Below are 13,545 nucleotides of genomic sequence, written 5' to 3' on the forward strand. Positions count from 1 at the left end.
CGTTTCGTCCCTACGTGGGATTTCATCAGGGGTTTAGCGAAAACATTTCTTGTAGTCTTGGAAGTGTAAATAGAAACATAGAAACATAGAAACTTAGAAACTTAGAATTTGACGGCAGATAAGAACCACTTGGCCCATCTAGTCTGCCCCTTTTTTAAACATGTTACCTCAAACCATATTTGATCCTTATTTTTTTGTAAGGATATCAATATGCTTATCCCAAGCATGTTTAAATTGTACTACTGTATTTGCGTCTACCACCTCTGATGGTAGGCTATTCCACTTATCTACTACTCTTTCTGTGAAAAAATTCTTCCTCACATTTCCCCTGAATCTTCCTCCCTCTAGTTTCAGTGCATGTCCTCGTGTTCTTTTGCTCCTCTTCCTGTGAAGAATGTCTCCCACCTGTACCTTGTTAAAACCCTTGATATATTTGAAAGTTTCAATCATGTCCCCCCTTTCCCTTCTCTGCTCTAAAGTATACATATTAAGATCTTTTAGTCTTTCCTGGTACGTTTTGTGATGTAGGCCATGCACCATTTTAGATGCTCTTCTTTGTACAGTCTCTAATGTATTTATATCCTTCTGGAGATATGGCCTCCAGAACTGAACACAATACTCTAGGTGAGGTCGTACCAATGACCTATACAGTGGCATTATTACTTCTTTCTTTCTACTGCTGATACCTCTCCCTATGCAACCAAGCATCTGACTTGCCTTCTTCATTGCTTTGTTACATTGTCTACCTGCTTTTAAGTCCCCTGAAATAGTGACACCTAGATCCCTCTCTTCCTCAGTAGTTTCCATTATAGTGCCATTTATACTATATTGAGTCTTTGGATTTCTGAGACCCAAATGTATGATTTTGCATTTTTTGGCATTAAACTGTAGTTGCCATTCTCTTGACCATTTCTCTAATCTACCTAGATCCTCAATCATTTGTTTTACCCCTCCTGGTGTGTCTACCCTGTTGCATACCTTTGTGTCATCTGCAAAAAGGCACATTTTACCCTCAATTCCATTTGCAATATCACCAATAAAGATATTAAAAAGCACCGGTCCAAGTACAGATCCCTGGGGTACTCCACTTGTAACCTTTCCCTCCTTTGACTGTACTCCGTTTACTACAACTCTCTGTTTTCTGTCCTGCAACCACACTCTTATCCATTCAACTATCTTAGAATCCAATCCCAAGCTTTCAAGTTTATTTAACAGTCTGCGATGTGGGACAGTGTCAAAAGTTTTACTAAAGTCTAGATAAGCTACATCTACAGCCCCACCTTGATCTATTACTTTAGTCACCCAGTCAAAAAAGTAAATAAGATATGTTTGACATGATCTTCCCCCAGTAAACCCATGCTGTTTTGGATCCTGTAAATTGCTGGTTTTGAGATATTCTACAACTCTTTGTTTTAAGAGTGTTTCCATCAATTTCCCTACTACTGATGGTCGATAGTTGCTTACCTCATCCTTGCTTCCACTTTTGTGCAGTGGGACTACATTCGCTGTTTTCCAGTCCTCTGGGATTACTCCAGTAGCTAGTGACTGGTTAAATAATTATGTTATTGGTTTTACCAGCTCCCCTTTAAGCTCTTTTAGTATCCTTGGATGTACCCACTGACTGGGCCATTTTGTCTTCAGCCTGTGCTTTTGCACATCTGATTACCTTCTTAGCCTCCTTCTGTCTAACAAGATTGCACCCACTCTGTGGAATGCCCTCCCAAGCACAATAAGACTCTCCTCCAGTCTCCAAACCTATAAGCGTTCCCTGAAGACTCATCTCTTCAGGCAAGCTTATCAAATTCCAGAACCAGTCATAGAACCTTGCGTTCTGGTGGAATCGATGCAATAAAGAATACAGTATCTATCCTTATGTATCAATGCCTATTTCCCTATAGATTGTAAGCTTGCGAGCAGGGCCCTCCTACATTTTGACTGTCTGTAAATACCCTGTTTTGTTGTTTCACTGTCTGCTATTGTAAAGCGCAACGGAATATGCTGCGCTATATAAGAAACTGTTAATAAATAATAAAATAAATATCCCATCTGGCCCCATTGAGTTATCCACTTTCAGTTTTGAGAGTTCTGTGAGGACTTTCTCCTCTGTAAATATACTTGTCTCTCCCTCAGTTTTCTGACTATACTTGCAACTTAACTGTGGTCCCTTCCCCTCTCTTTCAGCAGTGAATACTGAGCAGAAATAATTATTAATATTATCTGCTATTACATTGTCCCCCTCAAGAAAACTTCAACTCTCTGTCTTCAGTCTAATTATTCCACTTTTTGTTTTTCTCCTTTCACTTATATACCTAAAAAAAGTTTTCCCCCCTTTACCCACTGACTGGGCCATTTTGTCTTCAGCCTGTGCTTTTGCACATCTGATTACCTTCTTAGCCTCCTTCTGTCTAACAAGATACACCTCTTTGAAGATTATGATTCTAGAGTTGATCTGGATAGCCAAGCCTTAAGTTGCAATACACTCTGATTAATCGATTAGCCTTTTGGATAACTAGGTTCCCTTTAATTAGAGTGCACTGTATGATAAACAAAAAACAATAGCCGCAGTAGGTGTAGATGTTTAGGGGCTTGACTCCTCATAGGAGTTTTTAATTATTAGAATACAAATTCTTCCCTTAAGAATGGTGGAGCCTGACTAGGGAACACTCCTTCTGGCTGTGAGGTGACCTATTGGGCAATAGAAATTTCTGTACTATTGAACCACTCGAGCAGGTGATATCTTTGGGCCTGTCAAAGATTTTTTTCCTGTGGGAACATATGAATAGGCATACATATATATATATATATATATATATATATATATATATATATACACACACATACACAGTATACAGTATATACACTAGTAAGCCCGCTCAAAGCAAATGCTTTCAAAGCTTGTCTGCTTCCTTGTGATTGCCTTTATGTTTGTGCATGTCTGAGAGAGAAAGAGATGTAGGGTGAGATTTAATGGGATGAGAGATTCAGAAAGTGAGAGATTTGGTAAGAAATCTCCAGGTTTTTTAAAGCGGCAATCATTTTCACTTCAAAATCAAACTGGTTTTGCAGTGTAAATGATTGCCGCTTTAAAAAAACTGGAGATTTCTTACCAAATCTCTCACTTTCTGAATCTCTCATCCTACTAAATCTCACCCGACTGTGTATTTATGAATCCATTATCCATAGAAATAAAAGGAGGCACAGCACTCACTGAGACAACCTCACTGGTACAAGCGGTCCTGGCTTCATCTGTCCTAATATAGAGGCTTCTTGTTAATATTTATATTTGTTAACTCTATATTTAAAATGGAAGTAATTGGAATATGCTTGGTAGTTACCATTTTCCTTAGTTTTTTTATTTTGTCATTAATCATTTATAATTCTTCATAGGGGTGTCACACCAGGGGTCTGAGTCGACGAGACAGAGACCTCTGGTGGGGACCTGGACCGGTACCTAAACCGGGGAGGTTGGAGAGGACCCTTGCGCATGGAATGCGCGACAGTGCACCCGGAGCCAATGAGTAGTCAGGAGTAAAATACAACCGAGTTTATTAGCAGATGGTTGTAATATGACAGGCAGTAAAGTATGCAGGAATAATGGTACAGTCTATGCAGATAGCAATACTTTACAGATGACTGATGGAATGTATCGATGGTGGAACATCGGATCCGGAGTATCGGATGTGGAGACTGTGGGTCCGGAATGACGGACGGAAGCTTGGAATGCTGGAGATCCGGAATATCGGATTTTACAGGCGATGATGGAACATCGATGGTTGGTGATGCTGGAGCATCGGAAGGATCAGAGTCCCGGAGCTAGGCTTGGTCGCTGGGCTGAAGAGGCAGGATCACAGGCGATGGAATAACCTGGACTTCACAGGAGATGGAACAACCTGGAACACACTGCAGCATAGGAAACAACACCAGCAGGAAATACACTTGCACGGAGACAAGGACAGCTGACCATACACTGGAGACAACTGAAGCACTAGCAAAGGTTCTGAGAGCTCCCAGCATACTTATACCCACTGAGTGGCCAGGATTGGCCGGGCAGGTATGACTGGGAGATCAGAACCTTCAGGATTGGACAGGGCAAACATGTGACTGGGAAGAACATGGCAGCCCCCATGTCTGCTATGGCGGGAAAGTGTGTTTGTGCACACCATGCTGGATACTGGGAGCAATGGCGGCGGATGGATGGATTGCCGTGCACTGAGTACTGTCACTGGGAACAAGGAGAGCGGTGCGCCGCGCAGCCGCGGACTCAGCAGCGCTGAGAAGACTGGAGGATGGCAGCGGTGATGGCGCACGGCAGACAGGACGCCGGCAGGGATGACGTCTGGACCGCAAGCTGAACCTGCGGAGGCACTTAGCCGGTAAGAAAGTTTGTCTGACAGCTCGGATCGTGACAGCACCCCCCCCCCTTTAAGGGTGGCCCCAGGACACCTTTTAGGCTTGCGGGGAAACTTGGAGTGGAACGCTCGGATGAGTCTGGGAGCATGGACATCGATGGCATTGGTCCATGATCGTTCTTCGGGGCCGTAGCCCTTCCAATCGATCAAATACTGCTGACGACCATATCGGATGCGAGAGTCCAAGATTTTACTGACCTCATATTCTGTTCCACGCTGGGTGCAAACCTTAGGAGCCTTGGGGAGCTTGGAATGAAAGCGATTCAGAACCAGCGGCTTGAGCAGCGAAATGTGGAATGTAGCTGGAACTTTCAAATAAGGCGGCAACTTGAGCTTGTAAGCTACAGGATTGACGACTCGCTCAACTGGAAATGGACCAATATACCGGGGAGCGAACTTCATAGATGGCACTCTCAAACGAAGATTCTTGGTTGACAACCAGACACGATCTCCTGGACGGAGGGCTGGCACAGCTCTGCGTTTCCTGTCGGCAAATTTTTTTGTACCTGCTTGAAGCTTTCAGGAGTGAAGAACGAATGAGCTTCCAGGATTTGATGAACTGTCGGATGGTCGTGTCGACCGCTGGAACAGAGGACACAGGTTGCAGAGTGAAGTCAGGAACTCGAGGGTGAAACCCATAGTTAGCAAGAAATGGAGTGACATTTGATGAAGAATGATATTGGTTATTATGGCAGAATTCTGCCCATGGAAGAAGTTGAGCCCAGTCATCTTGGGAGGAAGAGACATATGTGCGGAGAAATGCTTCAAGGTCCTGATTCACCCTCTCCGTTTGGCCATTTGTTTGAGGGTGATAAGCTGTGGAGAACTTTAGCTTGATTTGAAGCAGGGAGCACAGGCTTCGCCAGAATTTGGCTACGAATTGGACTCCTCTATCGGAGATGATTTCAAGAGGCAGCCCATGAAGCTTGAATATCTCTTTGATGAAGAGCTGAGACAGCTTGGAAGCTGACGGAAGACCGGTGAGGGGAACGAAGTGAGCCATCTTGGTGTACCGATCAACAATCACCCAGATGGTGGTGAACTTGTCAGACTCTGGAAGATCAGTTACAAAGTCCATAGATATATGCGTCCAAGGACGATGTGGCACTGACAGTGGCATTAATTGCCCAGGAGGAGACTGACGACTGGTCTTGTGCTGAGCACATTTAGCACAAGAGGAGACAAAGTCCTGTACATCTTGTTTGAGGGACGGCCACCAGTAGGACCTGGTGATAAACTCGTAAGTTTTCTGAATGCCTGCATGGCCAGCGAATTTTGAAGAATGCGCTCAACAAAGCAAATTCTTCCTTAGAGCTGGCTTTACATATCTTTTCCCTGTAGGGGGCGTGAGATTTGAAACTCCCGTTGCGGAGAAGGCCACTGGATCAATAATGAAATGTTGATGTGTGGACTTTAACTCACTATCTTGCTCCCATGAGCGGGAAAGGGCATCAGCTTTTCGATTTTGTGTCCCTGGACAGAATGACAGCTTGAATCGGAACCTGGAAAAGAAAAGTGTCCATCTGGCTTGACGGGGATTTAGACATTGAGCAGACTTGAGATACAGAAGATTCTTGTGGTCTGTGATAATTGTGATCTCATGGACAGCGCCCTCTAGAAGATATCTCCATTCTTCTAATGCCAACTTGATGGCGAGGAGCTCTTGATCGCCGATGGCATAGTTACGCTCTGCAGGCAGGAACTTGCGAGAGTAAAACCCACAGGGATGAAGACGTCCATCGGGCGCTTTCTGCGAGAGGACTGCCCTAACGCCCACGGAGGAGGCGTCAACCTCGAGAATAAAGGGCAAGGTGGTATCAGGTTGTCTTAAGACAGGAGCTGAAGTGAACCTCTGCTTCAACAGATGGAAGGCTTCGATGGCTTCTGCCGGCCACTTCGCTGGATTAGACCCTTTTTTCGTTAGGGCAGTGATAGATGCCACAATAGAAGAGAAATTACGGATGAATTTTCTGTAATAATTGGCAAAACCCAGGAAACGTTGAATACCTTTCAGCGAAGAGGGAATTGGCCAATCTTGGATGGCCTGCAGTTTTCCTGGGTCCATTTGTAGACCAGAACCGGAGACAATGTACCCTAGGAAGGGTATAGACTTCACCTCGAAGACACACTTCTCCAGTTTGCAGTAAAGATGATTAGCTCGCAGCCGGGACAGAACCTCTTTGACCCAATAACGATGTTCTGTGATGTTATTGGCGTAGATTAAAATGTCGTCGAGATATACGACTACATGTCGATACAGAATGTCCCGAAAAATCTCATTGACATAGTGCTGGAACACGGCTGGGGCATTGCTGAGCCCGAAGGGCATGACGAGGTACTCATAGTGGCCGTCTCTGGTATTAAACGCCGTCTTCCACTCGTCGCCCTCTCGTATGCGGATGAGATTATATGCGCCCCTTAAGTCGAGTTTCGTGAAGATGGTTGCACCGCTGACACGGTCAAACAGCTCGGTGATGAGGGGCAATGGGTATCTGTTCTTTACTGTGATGTCATTGAGGCCGCGATAATCAATGCAGGGACGTATGCCTCCATCCTTCTTCTTTACGAAGAAGAATCCTGCGCCAGCAGGAGAAGTCGAAGGACGGATGAATCCCTTTGCCAGATTTTCCTTGATGTAGTCGGTCATGGCTTGAGTCTCTGGAAGAGAGAGAGGATAGGTTCTACCTCTGGGTGGTTCTTTGCCTGGGATAAGGTCGATAGGGCAATCCCACGGTCTGTGAGGAGGTAGAATATCAGCGCCAGATTTGCTGAATACATCTGAGTACTCTTGGTAGGGAAGAGGCGGAAGGTCTGCTGCATCGGCTGAAGAATGACGAGCTGGAAGTACCTTTTGGAGACAGGTACCGGAGCAGGAAGGATCCCAGGAAAGGATTTCGGATGTCTTCCAATCAAGGCGAGGATTGTGAAGACGGAGCCAGGGTAAACCCAGAACCAGAGCATGAGTGGCTCGGGGTAAAACCAGGAAGGACAAAAGTTCAGTGTGCAGGACTCCCACTTTTACTGTAAGTGGCAAAGTTCTGCGGGAGACTGTCGCATCAGGAATCCTACTGCCATCCACGGCAGTAAGGAAGACAGTCTTGGAAAGACTTTCAGTGGGCAACCCCCACTTACGAACCAGTTCTGCAGTAACGAAGTTTCCAGCGGCACCGGAATCAAGAAGTGCGGAGACAGTCTTGAAATGCTGACCAACTTGTAGGGAAACTGGAAGTACACAATCGGTTGCTGATGGAGAGGACTTAATTACTCCTAGCCTACCCTCTCCTTGACGGGCTAGGAGGAGGAGTTTTCCTGACGCTTTGGGCATGCAGAAATTTGATGTGCAGGATCGGCACAATACAGACAGAGCTGTGCCAACCGACGACGTCGACGTTCTCCTGGAAACAAACGGAAACGGTTAATCTCCATTGGTTCTTCTTTGGAATGAGCCACGGGAGCAGCAGGTAAAGAAGGCGGAGGAGTTGGCACTTCAACTGGAGCGCTCTTGTGACGTTCTACAGCCCTTTCTCGGAAGCGTAGGTCTACTTTGATACATAACGAAATAAGGTCACTTAGATCTGAGGGTAAGTCTCTGGTAGCGAGTTCATCCTTAATACGGTCGGATAGACCATGCCAGAAAGCTGCGTATAAGGCCCCATCACACCAGGAGAGTTCAGACGCCAGAATCTGGAACTGGACCAGATATTGCCCGACGGAGCGGGATCCCTGTCTGAGACGGAGGAGTTCAGTGGAGGCGGATGCTGATCGCCCAGGCTCATCGAAGATGCGCCGGAATGTTGACACAAAGTCCTTGTAATTAGACAAGATGGCATCAGATCTTTCCCATAAAGGGGACGCCCATTCTAACGCTGCTCCACATAGGAGGGAGATGATGTAGGCGATTTTAACCCTTTCAGTAGGGAAGTTGCTGGGTTGCAGCTCAAAGTGAATCTCACACTGATTGAGAAAACCTCGGCAGGTCTTGGGGTTCCCATCATACTTAGTGGGAACAGACAGATGAAGGCGAGGTGCAGCAGCCATTACAGGAGGATGAACTGGACTTGGAAGTTCTCTGACAGGCTCAGGGCCACTGAGAGTGGTCTGTAGCTTATCCAGCCGGGAAGACAGATCTTGCAGACAATGAATCACTTGGCTCTGCGCAGCCTCTTGCTGATCCAAGCGAACAGCCAGTTGCTGTACAGGGCTGGATGGTGATGCTTGGCTTGCGGCTGGATCCATTTGGCTAGTGCTTACTGTCACACCAGGGGTCTGAGTCGACGAGACAGAGACCTCTGGTGGGGACCTGGACCGGTACCTGAACCGGGGAGGTTGGAGAGGACCCTTGCGCATGGAATGCGCGACAGTGCACCCGGAGCCAATGAGTAGTCAGGAGTAAAATACAACCGAGTTTATTAGCAGATGGTTGTAATATGACAGGCAGTAAAGTATGCAGGAATAATGGTACAGTCTATGCAGATAGCAATACTTTACAGATGACTGATGGAATGTATCGATGGTGGAACATCGGATCCGGAGTATCGGATGTGGAGACTGTGGGTCCGGAATGACGGACGGAAGCTTGGAATGCTGGAGATCCGGAATATCAGATTTTACAGGCGATGATGGAACATCGATGGTTGGTGATGCTGGAGCATCGGAAGGACCAGAGTCCCGGAGCTAGGCTTGGTCGCTGGGCTGAAGAGGCAGGATCACAGGCGATGGAATAACCTGGACTTCACAGGAGATGGAACAAACTGGAACACACTGCAGCATAGGAAACAACACCAGCAGGAAATACACTTGCACGGAGACAAGGACAGCTGACCATACACTGGAGACAACTGAAGCACTAGCAAAGGTTCTGAGAGCTCCCAGCATACTTATACCCACTGAGTGGCCAGGATTGGCCGGGCAGGTATGACTGGGAGATCAGAACCTTCAGGATTGGACAGGGCAAACATGTGACTGGGAAGAACATGGCAGCCCCCATGTCTGCTATGGCGGGAAAGTGTGTTTGTGCACACCATGCTGGATACTGGGAGCAATGGCGGCGGACGGATGGATTGCCGTGCACTGAGTACTGTCACTGGGAACAAGGAGAGCGGTGCGCCGCGCACTCAGCAGCGCTGAGAAGACTGGAGGATGGCAGCGGTGATGGCGCACGGCAGACAGGACGCCGGCAGGGATGACGTCTGGACCGCAAGCTGAACCTGCGGAGGCACTTAGCCGGTAAGAAAGTCTGTCTGACAGCTCGGATCGTGACAAGGGGTATATCCTATTATCTGCAATCGCTAACTGTGGGTAATAGGCTCAATCGGGGATATATAATAACCCCGATAAGCAGTCATGAGGCACATCTTATTGGGGAATAAAGGGAACAAACCCTCGAAAGCAACCCCGAAACATAGGTTCCACTGAACCTGTGTGTTTTCATGTGAAAATGTGTCTCTTGTCAGATAATACAATAGTATAGCCCCCCAAAAATTGTTCAAACATTGTTGTGTCATGTGACTACCCTGGCAACCACAATTGCCTTGTGCATGACAATGAGCGGTTTTGGAATGTCCCTTTTATCTTTATCTGCACTATAATTTCCCCTCCTATTTCTCCCTTTCTACGTCACACGGCATGCTGGTACTCTGAGTGTGCGTATACGCGCGCGTTGTGTCTGTGTGTGGCAACCATAACTGCCTGTACTTCAAAGAGAGACTTGAAAGGAAGTAGGAGACAATGACTTATGGCAAGACAGCTTAGTGAAAGCAATAAAATACATGTTTAATTTGATATATAAAGAAGAAAAACCTTCAATGATACTGCTGCTTTAAAATTGGTCCTAACGAAGCTCAACTGCGAAGCGTACGCAGACCGACTGCGCCCGCAGTGTATATCCCCCTGCCTCCCTTCCCCCCATTGAATGCATTTTGTATATGTCTAGCTTAAACTGTGCGACGTTACCGACGGACTTCACTCTCCAGTGAGTCCGTGGAGCTCCAGAAGCGGTGTAGTGGCGCCACTCACCGCAGCTCCAGACGGGGTGGTGATTGACCGGTAGTGTTACTGCCTGACACTCCGGCGCACACCCGATACTTAAACCACGGCTATAGACAACGGCGGGTCTCTCCGGACAGCCTAACACTCCAGCACTGACTCAGCTGCCAGCGCGTGGATTTGGCTGCCTCGGCACAACCCGGCCAGCGTCAGGAAAATACATGCCCGCAGCCTAACAGTACAGGCTCAGAGCTGTATCCCTTGCCACACGCACGTAAAGCACCTGTCACCCCCGATACACACCACTACCTGAATCATCACTTCTACCTACGGGACAATTTATTAGTTCCCTCATATATATTATATTGTAGGATAAAGGTGACAATAACAGGATTGATCGGATATTGTGTTAATGGTGACGCGCACCAACAGAAATTGTTATATCAATTTATAAGGGGACGGTCAGACAGCGGGGAACACTGTGTGAGGACTCAGTGTCCTTTTTAACTACACTGTCTGTGTCTTACATGTTTTTGTTTTAGTCTATATTTCGCAACATTTTTAGCTACTTCAATTAAAAGTTACTTTTTAAAATACCGGTACCTTCTTTCTCTGAAGTGCACCACCTAAGTGACATTCTTTCTTTCTCAATAAAAATAAAAATTTAAATATATTAACCTTAATTTAAGTTGTCTATACAATTATCTCACTGATAATAACAGTAGAGAATCCTCCTACTAAACTAGCAAGCGCCTTTTACAACTGACTCTTATGACATTAACAATAAATGAGATTTATTTAGAACTTACCTAAGCAATCCGGCATCAAACACTGTCTCAACGTCTTGTAAAACTGAAGGTAGATATTTTAGAGCGGCAACCTGAAAAGACAATAAATCAGCACAATGGTATTAGCAATTTTATGTTCTCCTGCTGGTCTGCCTTATACAGTAACATATTGTCATGAAGCAGTGCCAGGAAAACTCTATAACAAAGCAACTATTATGTATGTATGAATCAGCAAGTCATTCATATCCTATAAATGTTTGATAGCATGCTATTGATGACTCCTCGAAACAAAAACTATTTAATCTTTGTATTATTTAGTGCCTGGAAATATTATTTTTTTGAGAATAGGCATTTTTTTTTTATGTTATATTTTTTTTTTTACATTATAGTTCCGCACTGATGTAAAGTTTATGCTTTCAGGGTTAAATATGGAATTCTAAGGAAAAATAATTACCCGTATATACTCGAGTATAAGTCGACCCGAATATAAGCCGAGGCACCTAATTTTACAACAAAAAAATGGTAAAATGTATTGACTCAAGTGGGTCCCTCACTCGAGTATAAGCCGAGGGGGGCTTTTTCAGCATAACAAATGTTCTGAAAAAGTAGGCTTATACTCGAGTATATATGGTACTAGAAAATCAGATATGGCATCTTGTGTAAATATTGTCCTGACGGCTTCTCTGATCTCCTGCTGTGTCCATCAGATCATCTGTGATCTAAGTCAACGTCGGTCACCTGAGTAACCTCAGAATGGTCATATTTTCTCATGTCATGATGCCACCACTAGCCACGGCATGTCTAGAAGCTGCCTCTTCCCCACCAACAAATGGCATTAGCATGTCATTTATGTGTAGAGGGCATAAATGCCAGCGTTGCTCACATTTGTTATACAAATTCAATTGAAAAATGTTGTGTAAAAAAAGATTATATTTCCTGTATACAGATGGTGACCCTCTCATTCAGGCAGGGGCTGGCGGTAGATTTGACAGCCGCCCGACACCGTAAGAGGATGTGCCCCATACAGATGGTGCCCTTCTTATTCAGGCAGGGGCTGGCGGTAGATTTGACAGCGTAAGAGGATGTGCACGCACGAGATGCGAATAAAAAGTATTCAGCTGTCATATATCAACGTATCAAGAAAGATAAAAACAATATTAAAAACATACATAGTAACCTCACAAATTTCATCAAACAAATGAAAGAGCGCAACAAAAAATAACAGTATATGCCGAATGTACATACACTACAGTAGGTAAGTTTTGGTACAATCAAGACTTTCAAATAATGAAAGTATCTCCCATAATTGTACTACCGGTTTGCATCAAGATCAAGTGTGAACTAAAACGAGCGTGAAAGTGTTTATGCAAATTGCACATGTCCAGCAGGCTATGTGTCCCACTTCTGTGCTAACATTTGAGTTATTTAAAGGCTAATTGCCTCATTAAAAATAATATATATTAAATAACTAAAACATTAAGGGCGATTTGTGCAGACTTAATAATCTTTCTGGGTTTTATGTCCTTAAGCCTGTGTGTGTATAAAGGCCCTCACCCTGTGCTGTACAGAATGTAATAATTAGCCTTTCTCCCCTGCACATCCTTCTCACATGTCATTTTATAGTTTCATGTCATCGGGGCTTCAAATAAAAAGCAATTGGTGGAGAGAGTAGACAAGAATAATACAGAGATATCCAAAAAAGCCATAAGGTTTATTCTTAACATGGATGACCCTTAAGCGCTTTAAATTAGCATACATATAAATAGAACATCCCACTTATTTCCAGTATGCAGCCGTGACAGTTAAACCTATTTTAAAATGGCTAACTGGTTTTGTCAGGGAATCGGTGATGCAAAAATAACATATACAGGTAGCAGTAATGCTCTACGACCCCCAAGCCATTATAATGGGATTGATTCCCAACATCAGTCAAGTCAAACTGCAAGACAGATCTCTATTTTAAAATAGAATAAGCTATGAATGTACCTCTTTCTATGACCTAAAAAGTATAAGGTCTGAAGGAAGGTTTATATTGCACAAACGGTCTGATTCAGAACTGGAATGAATTCCGGCCTGGTCTCCGATGGTGGGTGTGTGCGCATGCACATAGTCACTCATGCAAATGTGCAAACCTCTAGAGTGAACACCTTCGGCTGGGGGTCTGGAAAATGGTGGAAAATGGTGGCCCATAAAAACACTGGGTGTACGACTGCAATCGCAGGCATGCCTATGCCTGCTCGGGCGGGCTGATGATGTCACATGACGTCAGAGCCGCCCCCGATTTGGCCATCATCGTGCAGTATAAAAGTAAGTCCTTACACGGATGGTGTAATGGGTAGCATTACTGCGTCACAGCGCTGAGG

The 13,545-nt window shown here is 45.1% G+C and overlaps 1 protein-coding gene across 4 annotated transcripts in view; it reads right to left on the bottom strand.

Moving 5' to 3' along the window:
- DOCK2 (dedicator of cytokinesis 2) overlaps nucleotides 1–13,545 on the bottom strand; it is a 707,149-nt gene that overhangs the window by 430,387 nt on the left and 263,217 nt on the right. For all 4 annotated transcript variants that reach the window (XM_083181781.1, XM_083181779.1, XM_083181780.1 and 1 more), the window contains exon 24: nucleotides 11,204–11,274. In XM_083181781.1, coding sequence (XP_083037907.1) covers nucleotides 11,204–11,274 — 71 coding nt within the window. The remainder of the gene's footprint in view (nucleotides 1–11,203; nucleotides 11,275–13,545) is intronic.

The sequence above is a fragment of the Crinia signifera genome, chromosome 4 (genome assembly GCF_055691185.1).
Source record: "Crinia signifera chromosome 4, ASM5569118v1, whole genome shotgun sequence".
Classification (NCBI taxonomy): domain Eukaryota; kingdom Metazoa; phylum Chordata; class Amphibia; order Anura; family Myobatrachidae; genus Crinia; species Crinia signifera.